Raw genomic sequence first — 12,946 nt, forward strand, 5'->3', positions numbered from 1 at the left:
TCCCTTCAACTGTGAGGGACGGAATCTAATACAAAAATCCAGAAAATCACATTGTATAATTTTTAAATAATAAATTTGTATTTAACTGCATGAAATAAGTATTTGATACATTACCAACTAGTAAATATTTCGGCTCTTAGTTCTTTTTGAAGAACCCCTCTTGTTCTCCACTCTTTACCGGAAGTAACTGCACCTGTTTGAACTTGTTACCTGTATAAAAGACACCTGTTCACATGCTCAAACAAACAAACTCCAACCTTTCCACAATGGCCAAGACCAAAGAGCTGTGTAAGGACATCAGGGATAAAATAATAGACCTGCACAAGGCTGGGATGGGCTACAGGAAAATAAGCAAGCAGCTTGGTGAGAAGGTAACAACTGTTGGAGCAATTATTAGAAAATGGAAGAAGTTCAAGTTGACGGTCAATCTGCCTCGTTCTGGGGCTCCATGCAAGACCTCACCTCGTGGGGCATTACTGATCATGAGGAACATGAGGGATCAGCCCAAAACTACACGGCAGGACCTGGTCAATGACCTGAAGAGAGCTGGAACCACAGTCTCGAAGAAAACCATTGGAAACACATTACGCCGTCATGGATTAAAATCCTACAGCGCACGCAAGGTCCCGCTGCTGAAGCCAGTGCATGTCCAGACACGTCTGAAGTTTGCCACTGACCATCTGGATGATCCAGAGGAGCAATGAGAGAAGGTCATGTGGTCGGATGAGAACAAAATTGAACTTTTTGGTCTAAACTCGGCTCGTCGTGTTTGGAGGAAAAAGAAGGATGAGTACAACCCCAAGAACACCATCCAAACCGTGAAACATGGAGAAGGAAACATCATTTTTTGGGGCTGCTTCTCTGCCAAGGGTACAGGTCGACTGCACCGTATTGAGGGGAGGATGGTTGGGGCTATGTATCGCCAGATCTTGGCTGACAACCTCCTTCCTTCAGTGAGAGCCCTGAAGATGGGTCGTGGCTGGGTCTTCCAGCATGGCAACGACCCAAAGCACACAGCCAAGGCAACTAAGGAGTGGCTCCGTAAGAAGCATCTTAAGGTCCTGGAGTGGCCTAGCCAGTCACCAGATCTGAACCCGATAGAAAATCTATGGAGGGAGCTAAAAGTCTGTGTTGCCCGGCAGCAGCCCCGAAACCTGAAGGCTGTGGAGAAGATCTGCATGGAGGAGTGGGCCAAAATCCCTGCTGCAGTGTGTGCAAACCTTGTCAAGGACTACAGGAAACGTTTGGTATCTGTAATAGCAAATAAAGGTTTCTGTACCAAATATTAAATTTGATTTTTGTGATGTATCAAATACTTATTTCATGCAATTAAATGCAAATTTATTATTTAAAAATCATACAACATGATTTTCTGGTTATTTGTATTAGATTCCGTCCCTCACAGTTGAAGAGAACTTATGATACAAATTACAGACCTCTACATGCTTTGCAAGTGGGAAAACCAGCAAAATCGGCAGTGTATCAAATACTTGTTTTCCCCACTGTACTATACAATAACCCATTACATAACCACATAAAGTGCCCTTTGGTGGAGAAAATAGTTCCTAGTTTGAATAGTGAAGAGTTACTTCATAATTACTATTTTGAAATTAAAAGGATAATGACTTCGATTTTCCGTGGTCAATCGGTGCCAAATAAAAAACTGAGAGAGAGAGGTTAAAATCCACCCTTTCGAGTCATGTTGAGGGCAGCGCTCTATATCAAATACAGTACTTCATTTTTTACGGTGCTTTAAAGAAACCACATGATTGAACAGGCTGGCGTGAAGATAGAACAGAAAGCTTGCGTCTGATTGGTATAATGGAGTCATGTGATTATTGTTGTGACGTCTCATTGGTGAAATTGGTAGATCTGCCCCGATAATACTCAGGCACATCTCTACTCATGGCATCGCTGGCAAAAAAATAATAAATCTAATATGTAGAATAAAGAGGAAAAATGTAATGAGTCTTGTGGAGCCCAAAGCTGCGGAGTAAGAGTGGCGTTTTTTTCTTCACAAATCTACTCAAATAAAAATAATAAGTACAGCTTAGTAAAACTATACTTAGAAGTACATTTTTCTCAAAAAGTTACTCAAATAAATGTAACAGAGTACATGTAACGCGTTACTACCCACCTCTGCTTAGCAACAACATCTTGGCGAGGATGGTACAATGACGTACCAGTGTTTACATGTTTTTGGATAATTATTTTGAGATTTGGGAGGTACTTAGGGGTACTTAAAGGGTTAATTCCAATCAATGCGGGAATTCTGGTTACGTCGCCAGTGTAGGAATGGAAATCGTTCGTAACATGAGGACTACTTGTAGTCATGCTTCAGTGACATTCATTGAACTCACTGTACTCATTGGCTGCAACTTGACTGCAATTTGTCCAATTTATTTTGACTGGGAGCCCAGTCAAAAATAATTGGATGTCTAGAGCCAGTAATGGCAGCCAATGAGTTCAATGAATGCCCTCGAAAGGTTGAATCAAAACATTTTAAAGTTGCAGAAAATGGACAGCAGTAAAAACCATATAATACACCTGGTTTAATGATCTGTTTCTAATTAGGGCCCGAGCACTAGGCGTGCGAAGGCCCTATTGTTTTGCAAAGGATTTTTTTTATTTTTTTTTATTTTTTTCAGGGCAAATGAAAACGGCCAATTTGGAGGCCTGAACATGCGCGAAAAGTCACCAAAATTTGCACATACGTGCAGAAAATTGTAAATTTCGATAATTTAACAACGTTGCAAAAAAATGTAACAAAATGGCTCAGTGGCGCCCCCTTGAAATTTTAAAATTGGCCTATAACATTAGGGTTTGTCAGCGTAGAGCGATGAAATTTGGGGAGTCTATACCTTGTATAAAACCGCTTCAAAAAAGCATTGGCACCCATATTCCAAACCCAACAGGAAATCGGTTATTTTGGATCGAATATGAAATTTTTATCGATTTACAGGGTGCACATTTGAGACCTTTTCGCCGAGGGAGTTAGTTGGATCATCTTCAAAATTGGTGAGACTGTTCAGGAGACATATGAGATCTTAAGTTCCTAAAATGGTGTGTTTTCATTCACGGGTCTGACCTGGGCGTGGTGCCAAAGTCGGCCATTTTTTCGGCAAAACACCGAATTCAGTAAATGGCTAATAATTCCTTGACACAACTTTCAATCTTTTTCATATCTGCCATGTATATGCGGTATCCCAGCCTGAACACGACTGCATTGAAATATTACCCATTAGGCCTAGCGCCCCCTAGTGAGAACAGGAAATGCCTTTTTTTACGAGACAGGTTCCTCCTCCAAGGGAAAAAAATCTGTTGACCTCAAACCTGCATCAGGGGAGCCTTAAGACCTGTGTTCAGGTGCCTGATGAAAAATATTGAGGTTTCGTTGAAGCGGAGGGGTCCAAACATGAAAGTGAAAATGATCGTCAACAATTTGTCTCGCAAAATACTTTGAACAGTCATAACTCAGCAGATATACAACATATCTGCGCCAAACTTCCCATGCTTGTTGAGAGTCATACCCTGAAGGGTCCAGTAGGGGTCATTTGCATCAACTCTACAGTGCCAACTAGTGGCGACAGAAAGGAGTTTTAAAAAAGGCCTTTCCTATTGGGTTTTTTTCAACGTAGAGCAATGAAATTTGGGGAGTAGATACCTTATGCCTAACTGCTCAAAAAAGCCTCTTGCACCCATATTCCAAATCCAACAGAAAATCGGGTATTTTGGATCGAATGTGAAATTTCTGTCCATTTCTAGTACAGTTTACATTTGGAGGCCTGGACATGCACGAAAACTCACCAAATTTTGCACATACATGTGGCTTTGTGTGGATTTCGATAATCTTGCAACGTTACAAAAAAATGTAACAAAATGACTCAGTGGCGCCCCCTTGAATTTTTCAAAAAAGCGTTTCCCATTAGGTTTTTTTAACATAGAGCAATGAAATTTGGGGAGTCGATACCTTGTGCAAAACTGCTCCAAAAAGTCTCTTGCACCCATATTCCAAACCCAACAGGAAATCGGGTATTTTGGATCGAATGTGAAATTTTTATCAATTAACAGGGTGCACATTTGAGACCTTGTCACAGAGGGAATCAGTTGGATCATCTTCAAAATTGGTTAGAAAATTCAGGAGACATATGAAATCTAAAATTTTCAAAATGGTGCGTTTTCATTCATGGGTCTGACCTGGGCGTGGTGCCAAAGTCGGCCATTTTTTCGGCAAAATGACAAATTCAGTAAAGGACTAATAGCTCCTTGAAACAAAGTTCAATCTTTTTCATATCTGGCATGTATGTGTGGGATCCCACCCTTAACATGAGTGCATTGAAATATTAGGCCTAGCGCCCCCTAGTGAGAACAGGAAATGCCTTTTTTACGAAACAGGCTCCTCCTCCAAGGAAAAAAAATCTATTCACCTCAAACCTGCATCAGGGGAGCCTTAAGACATGTGTTCAGGTGCCTGATGAAAAATACTGAGGTTTGGTTGAAGCAGAAGGGTCCAACAGGAGAAGTAAAAATGACTGAAGCCATTTCGTCTCACCACAAGTTTTGAACAGTCATAACTTCTACAACATATCTGCGCCAAACATATCGTGCTTGTTGAGTCATAGTCTGAAGGGTCCTATAGGGGTCATTTGCATCAACCCTACAGCGCCAACTAGTGGCAATAGAAAGTCACTCATTTTTTAAAATATATGTCCAGTTCTTTTCAGGTTGGTCATTGTAGTTTCAAGACCTTTTAAAATACTTATTTTACGGCCCATGTACACATGTCTCTGTCTGTTGCTGTGATGACCCTTTATCCGCTCCTTTTTTGTAGTCCTCTGTCCAATATTTATCTCTTAGGTGTGTGAATGTAAAGAGGCAACTTTCGCGCATGTTAGGTTCTAATGAGATGATTAGAGAGGACGATCTGCCACCACCCTGACCTGCACACTGTCCGAGTTGCATGACGTCCGAGTTGCGCTAGATTGCGAGGGCCCGTTCAGTCCTGCTTGCAGACCTAGTCTGTTTTTGTCTTTTTAAAAAAATCATTTAGTTTTTTAGTTTTTATTTACAGAGATTTGGATACGATCTCTAAATTCCTTGCAATTGTAATTGTCAGTAATTGAATGCCATTGGCGGAGCTAAGCTTCCAATCCACTTCAAGCTGTTTGAAATGTATGATCATCAATGAGTTTTAAATTGTTATTCCACTTTTTGACTTTTTTTGCTGATGCAGTTGTTCATCACCTGGCCACCTGCTGGTCCTGGCGCATAAGGAGCAGCAGTTGCTGGGCGTTGATGAGCAGGGCCCAGCAGGGCAAGCAGAAGAGCAGCAGGATGAGCGAACTCCTCTGCAGGATGATGCCCACTCGCTTCAGGTTCTTGCTACCGTACGTCTGCGGAAATAAGAGCGTTGATACGTAGTTGAATGAATGAAGTTTATTTTGGACATATTCCAGAAGAAAAATAAACAAAAAGCAATTCAAAAATCAGACAAAACCAATGAGACACATAACAACAAAAATAGACAAGACACTAACAATAATAATAATAACGGTTTATTAATTATGCCCAAAAATGACTAGGAAGAAGCATTTGCTTATTTAAACCTACCCCCTTTTCGATTTCTCAACTATCAGTCTGTCATATTACAGTACTAATCCTCACATTAACAAAAGAAATAAAGTAAAAAACATTATGCAGTGTTATGAAAAAGAATCTGAACCTTTTGAAATTTCTCACATTTCTGTACAAAATCACCATCAAATGTGATCTGATCTTTTTCAAAATCACATAGATGAAAAAACAGTTTCTGGTTTAACTAAAACCAACCTAACATTTATAGGTGTTCATATTTTAATGAGGATAGGATGCAAACAATGACAGAAGGGGGAAAAATAAGTAAGTGAGCCATCACATTTAATATTTGGTGCCCCCCCTCCCCTTTTTTTGGCAGCAATAACCTCAACAAGATGCTTCCTGTAGCTGCAGATCAGTCTGGCACATCAATCAGGACTAATCTTGGCCAATTTACTTTACAAAACTGCTGTAGTTCAGTCAGATTCCCGAGACGTCTGGCATGAATAACTATCTTTAGGTCACGCCACAGCATCTCAATGGGGTTCAACTCTGGACTTTGACTTGGCCATTCCAGAATGTGTATTTTGTTCTTCTGGAACCATTCTGAAATTGATTTATTTCTGTGTTTTGGATCATTGTCTTGTTGCAGCATCCATCCTCTTTTTAGCTTCAACTGTCTGACAGGCGGCTTCCCATTTCCCTGCAAAACATCCTGATAAACTTTTGAATTTATTCTTCTATAAATGATTGCAAGTTGCCCAGGCCCTGAGGTAGCAAAACAGCCCCAAATCATGATGCTCCCTCCACCATGGTTCACAGTGGGAATTAGGTGTTGATGTTGGTGAGCTGTTCCATTTTTCCTCCACACATGACGTGTGTTACTCCCAAACAATTCAACTTTGGTTTCATCAGTCCACAAAATATTTTGCCATAACTTCTGTGGTGTGTCCAAGTGCCTTTTTACAAATATTAAACAAGGAACAATGTTCTTTTTAAGCAGCAGTGGCTTCCTCCGTGGAGTCCTCCCATGAACACCATTCATTGCCATAGTTTTACATACGTATACAGTAGTTGATGTGTGCACAGAGAAATTGGACTGTGCAAGTGATTTCTGTAAGTCTTTAGCAGACACTCTCTAGGGTTCTTTTTTACCTCTCTGAGTATTCTGCGCCGAACTCTTTGCGTCATCTTTGGTGGACGGCAACTCCTTGGGAGAGAAGCAACAGTGCCAAACTCTCTCCATTTGTAGACAACTTCTCTGACTGTCGATTGATGAACATCCAGACTTTTAGGGTTGGGTTTCTATCCTTTCCCAGCTTTATACAAATCAACAATCCTTGATCGCAGGTCTTTAGACAGCTCTTTTGACCGAGCCATGATGCACATCAGACAAAGCTTCTCATCAAGACAATTCTTCTTACCAGGTGTGTGTTTTATCGTGGGCAGGGCAGCTTTAAACCACTCATCAGTGATTGGGCACACACCTGACTTAAATTGTTTGGTAAAATTTGGTTTCAATTGCTCTTAAGTCTTTTTAGGCAGAGGACTCACTTACTTATTTCCCCCCCTTCTGTCATTGTTTGCATGCAATCCTCATTAAAACGTGAAGACCTATAAATGTTTGGATAGTTTTAGTTAAAGCAGACCCTTTTGTTTTTTTAACATCTGTGTGATTTTGACAAAGATCAGATCACATTTGATAGTGATTTTATGCAGAAATGTGAGAAATTCCATAAGGTCCAGATACTTTTCATACCACTGTACATAGGATGAAAATTAAACACAAAATAAAAAGGGCCTAGCCAATAACATTTGTAATAACACTCTATGATTATACCTCTTTATCTTTCCGATACCCTGTGAAAACCATGTGTTCATACCCCTTCCTAAACTGAGTCAGGTTTGGCTATTGCTTGGGCACCCTATATAATTTGTTCCATAGCCTCACTCCACAAACAGAAACACATAAACTTTTTAACTTTTTAACCCTCAGATGTAAGATGATGTAATAGTATGTGAAGCACCCCTCTCAAACTATAATGCTGTTCTCTCTGTGGTTAGCTGAAAAGTTAGGAGGGAAGTGATCTCACCTGAGAGACAAGCGTGTCGCAAGCCATGGTTAGGCCCTGCACGATCACCATCGCGCTCACGTTGATGGTCTGTGGCCGAGAGAAAGCATATTCTTGGTTTGAAGAACCATTCATACTCGGAAGCATTAGCAATAAAGATTCAGAAGATTAGATGAATTGGATTTTTTCCTGGTTCTGTCAGAAGATTAGATTAGTTGAATTTTTCCTGGTTCTGGAATAGTTCTTGGAAAAAAATTAATGTTGCTTAAAAAAAAAATTCTTATTCGTAATGATATGAAACAATTTCGTCGCGGCACGACATTATGAGGCTTTCCGGCTCCGATGCAGCCCACCACCATCACAGCTTCAAAAAATCTTAGGGGAAACCCTGTTGAGTTTTAGGACGTCTCATTACAGTGACTGAAGGCTGCTTGACAGCCGTCAGTAATTCAATTGGATTTAATTTTTACTAAATTAGCAGAGTGGATACTACAGCTGCCCTACATGCAGGAGCTCTAGGTTTGAATCTCACTACCAGAAAATGGGCAAACGACTTTATTGATTTAAATACAATTAAGTAACTTTTTTTTTTTTGTCGTTTAAAAAAAATAAAATAAAAAGCCCTATAAAGATCTGGTGTGTATGGACGTCACATTTTGGATCACGTAAGCCACAATATTTTAACTTTTGATATAGTACAAGTGTGGCCTACATGACCCAAAAAGTCTATATACTGTATGTGCAGTCCAGGTCACAATTATAATTAGTTGTTTTATCATTATATAAGTGTATTTTTTTGTATAAAACTAAGCACAATGTAATGAAAAGAAAATTAAAAGGAGCCAAGGAGTTACCTTGCCCAGTAATTCTAATTAAGATAGTAATCGATGATGATAACATTACCGCTGATGCCAGAGCGTATCCGGCCAGCTCAGCGGTCCCGATGTGACCACAGAAGATGGAGATGACGAGAGGCAGCAGGAAGTTTAGGATATTAAACAGTAGCTGGAGAGAAAAAAAGGACAAGTATGACAAGCTTTAAATGCATCAGCAAATGATTCATAGGTCAAACTGGCTAACAATTCAAATTAAATTGAAAATAAATTCAATTACTGCTACTGCTGTTAATGCATTCCGAGAAGATCACCAGATCACCGAGGGTTTTGGCATTAAGTTCATTTGCCCCTCCCAGTCAAAATGGATTGGACTCTTAGCGCCGTTAATGGCTTTGAAAGTATTTACAGCCAGTCCGGTTTAAATGTATTGGACTCCTGTCATTTTCGATGGCAGGTAATGAGGGAAATATGATCAAATTTGAAGAAATAAAAACATCAGCTTGTTATTGGGGAACATAACTAGAGTGTATTTCTGTTTTCATTCATTTTAATGTTATTATTTAAATAACATTTTTATAAATTTATAATTGTTATCATTCAAAATAATAAAATTATGATTCATAATACATACTATAATTGTAACAGCTGTGGACATCACTTTTTGGGTTATGTGGTCAACACTTGTGCTGCAAATATTGTGTTCTATAAGACGCAAAACGTGATAGTCAAGTCGTGTCACATTTATTTACAGTATACAGTGATCCATTGCTACATCGCGCATCAAACTTTGCACCCTCAGGCCATCGCGGCTTTTTTTTTCAATACAAAAAAAAATACAGATGAGCTGTCCTGAGCCAATAACGCAGTGTAACGCTCGCTCCTTCTCTCCCTCTCCCTGCTTTTTGTTCGTCAGAGAGTGAACTGGAGTTGCTTATTAAAGTAAATGATGATTGACAGACGGTTAAGCTTTGATCTTGCCAGAGACTCGACCCTCAAAGCACCTCATGCGTCAATCATTATTTAACTTGTTAAACAGTTGCTGTGGCAACTTATTGTGTGTAAATGAGAAGCTGAAACGGATTTGAGTGGACACTCAATGAGGCATTTAATAAAGAAAAGCTTTTTTTTTTTTTTTTTTTACTCTTTTTAAATGGATTCGGTGTCCACTTTTTTTCATGTTTAAAAATAATTCTGTGGGACAGTAACATGTTTAAAACTTATCATAATTATTTATTACATTTGAAGTGCTTGAAAACCATTTATTAAAAATATATATGAATAAATGTTTTAATTATACTTTGTGGAAAAAGGTAAAAAAAAAAATGTCTTACATGTACTAGCTCTTTCCAATGATAGATCTAAATGACTACACTGAACAAAATTTTTTGTGTGTGCGTGGGGGGTGCGCTACTTCGCAGTTTTCCACTTATCGCAGCGAATTCTGGTCACCATCATAGACTTCATAACCATAATCATATAAGTTTTTGAACAAAATAGCATTTTTTTTTTTTTTTAATTTACTGCAGGTTTTCAACAGCTAATAAATCACTCAATTTAACATCAGAAACTTAATACTTGAGGAAAACATGCAGAATCAATCATAAATAATATGTAAATAGATAATTAATAAAGTCTATATACAATCATAACTTATTATAGAATAGAATATCCCTTTATTATCATTATACACTATATACTGTTAGCAAATGAGGCTAGCGACCGCCTGACATAAACAGAGCTTTTCTGGTGAAAATTCTTGTGAGTAAATGCTTAAATCCCCGAATTCTTCATAGACATGGACGTAAAACAGTCTCGATTCTTGGTTGAAAACAAAGAAATCGTACAATTAGCGTTTATTTTACGTATATTGACAAAGAACCATGCTACTATGTTAGCGAATGAACCTTGCGGCCACCTGGTGTTAGGGGAGCTGTTCTGGTGAAAATTTAGTGAATAAATGCTTAAATCCCCGAATTTTTCCTAGATATGGACGTAAAACAGTCTTGATTCTTGTTTGAAAGCAAAGAAACCGTGCAGGTAGCCTTTATTTCGCGTAAATATTGCCAACTATGAGATTAGTCAGTTACACAAATTAGCCGCCTCCATGTGTAAACAAAGAAGAAAATTCCTGCGAATAAATGCTTCAATCACGCATGCATGGTATGAAAAATATAACATTTACCTTGAATCCTCGAACAAATTACTCCTGAGACAATCCTTCCTAATTGTATGCGGTACAGCTTTCGTGGTTAAATCCAATCGGAACTAAATCCAAGCTTAAATCCGACCTGAGCGTGTGCCGTCTTCGGCTATTACTAAATGAAGCTCGGCCCCCTCTGATAAGGCGTGATGCAAAGACTGACGAAGTGTCAGGTCAATAGATTTTTGAAGTCTCTGTCCCCATTAACAGTGAAAAATGAGGGATCACTGTATCACCCTTAATCACAACAAATGTCACAAAGGCCTTGACAGGCCCACAGTTGACAAGACAACTACAACTACCACTGATCTGAACCCCCAAAACAGCAAGGAAAGAAAAAAAACAAAAAACAATAGACCATGTATGTGGATGCCAGATATTGATAGGGTTAAGTTTTAAAATAAGCACTTGCCTGATAAAAACAAGTTACATCATGAACAATAGTAAATGACAGCGCAAAACCTCTGTCTTAAATCTTTTTCCATCTCCCTATCTATGCTTTTAGCCCCCCAATACAATGTAAGAACTGCACAAAGGAAAAAACACTCTCTCATGGAACGATCAATATAATAACAGCTTGCCAGATTTCATTTCTGGCAAAAAAAATTAAAAATAAAAATAATAACCAGAGTAAAAACTAACTAAATTTGCAATGATCTCCCCAAAAATCTCAAATTAATTCATAACATACATTTATCAGCCAAGCCTAATGACAATACCACAAAATTTTCCATTATCATTCCATAATCATTTATTTCTTTTATTTTTAAAAATATTTTTGCTGCCAAATCTTTTTACCACACCAAAACACACACATCCAATTGCTGTACTCACGAGGGGTCCGGTGAGTCTCAACACCTCATAGAGTTCCTCCCTGTAGGCCAGAGGCAGCCAACGACACATAAGAAACTTTCTGATCATCCCCTTCCGCAGGCCCACTTGAGGGTGAGATGGCTTGTCCATGATGGCCGCCAAGAGATCAAATGATGCTCAGGCTCGAGGTCACACTATGGACATTTATTGACAGGAGAATCAGAGGGAGGCCCTTAGAGGAGGTGGAGAAGGCATCCCTAATAAAAGGTTATACTGGGTAAAAAGGCTGCGATAACAATCCACTGTGTTGCTTCTGTGAACCTTAATAATGTGCCTGTGCTCTCAAAGCTCATAACCGGATCAGGAATTCCCGAGCGCCAAACAACCCCCGCATGTTTTTCAATGGTCACTCTGCTAAATTCAATATTCGATGGCATCAATTTAGGCCAACCAGTTTAAGACGACGTAATCAGCACATATCGTCTAGACCAGGGGTAGATAGTAACGAATTGCAATTACTCTCGTTACTCTAACTAAGTTGTTTATTTGTGTAACTTGTGTTTTTTTTAAAGTATTTTTTAAAAATCTATTATTTTACTTTTACTCAAGTAAATTGTGTTGGAATTAATTTACTCAACTACATTTTAAAACGTTGAAAATGGATTTGATGTCCTATAAAGGGTTAAGGACGCTGCAAATGAAACACCAGTGAAACTGGTGAGGAAGCAACAACAAAGGTTATCTGATAAACTCAATTTAGAATAAATGTCTGCGTGTGTGTGATTGCCTCTGCCCTTTGCCCATTGCCGGATCTTTTTTTCACTATGATCCTTTTTTTCACTATGAAGCAGGGGGGGGGGGGGAATCCCATTTAGCAAACAACATGACAATGCATATCTTCTATAAATTTGACAGTGAACAGTCACATCAATAATAGGGACAAATACAGTGAGGAAAATAAGTATTTGAACACCCTGCAATTTTGCAAGTTCTCCCACTTAGAAATGATGAGTGGGGTTGATATTTTCATGGTAGGTGCTTGTCCACTGTGAGAGACAATCTAAAAAAAATCCCGAAATCACAGTGTATGAGTTTTTAACAATGTATTTGGCGGAAAACACAGACAAGATTGAAAAAGCAGTTTCTGCTCTTGCACTCCTCCTTAAAGGAAACTGCTGTATTTTAAGCCAAAACAAAACAAATGTTGTGTTTGATAGAACAATATGTCTACACTGTATATGCTGCCATAGCAGATTCATGGCGCATTAAGCCCCCAAACTATTTTTAATTTGCCCGTTTTACCCTGAAACCCCCCATTTACAGACGTCGCAAAACCGATTTTGTTTCAAACCAGCTATAAACCGAAGGTAATTAATTATATTTATAATTCAAAATGTCTGTCATTTTTAGCTTAGAATCGTTAATTGATGTCGAATGTTTAGTTTAAAAAA

The 12,946-nt window shown here is 38.8% G+C and overlaps 1 protein-coding gene across 3 annotated transcripts in view; it reads right to left on the reverse strand.

Moving 5' to 3' along the window:
* The window catches only part of slc47a1 (solute carrier family 47 member 1), a 31,849-nt gene extending 20,009 nt beyond the window's left edge, over positions 1–11,840 (reverse strand). For 2 of the 3 annotated variants that reach the window (XM_057820920.1, XM_057820918.1), the window contains exons 1-4: positions 11,517–11,840; positions 8,550–8,651; positions 7,668–7,736; positions 5,245–5,393 (exon numbers count right to left, since the gene is read on the reverse strand). In XM_057820920.1, the coding sequence (XP_057676903.1) occupies positions 5,245–5,393; positions 7,668–7,736; positions 8,550–8,651; positions 11,517–11,645 (449 nt within the window). In that variant the 5' untranslated portion in view covers positions 11,646–11,840. Of the gene's footprint in view, positions 1–5,244; positions 5,394–7,667; positions 7,737–8,549; positions 8,652–10,664; positions 11,176–11,516 lie in introns of those variants that run through there. The other variant, XM_057820919.1, reaches the window with a different exon arrangement.
* Between the last annotated feature and the right edge of the window lie 1,106 nt (positions 11,841–12,946).

The sequence above is a fragment of the Corythoichthys intestinalis genome, chromosome 18, assembly GCF_030265065.1.
Source record: "Corythoichthys intestinalis isolate RoL2023-P3 chromosome 18, ASM3026506v1, whole genome shotgun sequence".
NCBI lineage: Eukaryota > Metazoa > Chordata > Actinopteri > Syngnathiformes > Syngnathidae > Corythoichthys > Corythoichthys intestinalis.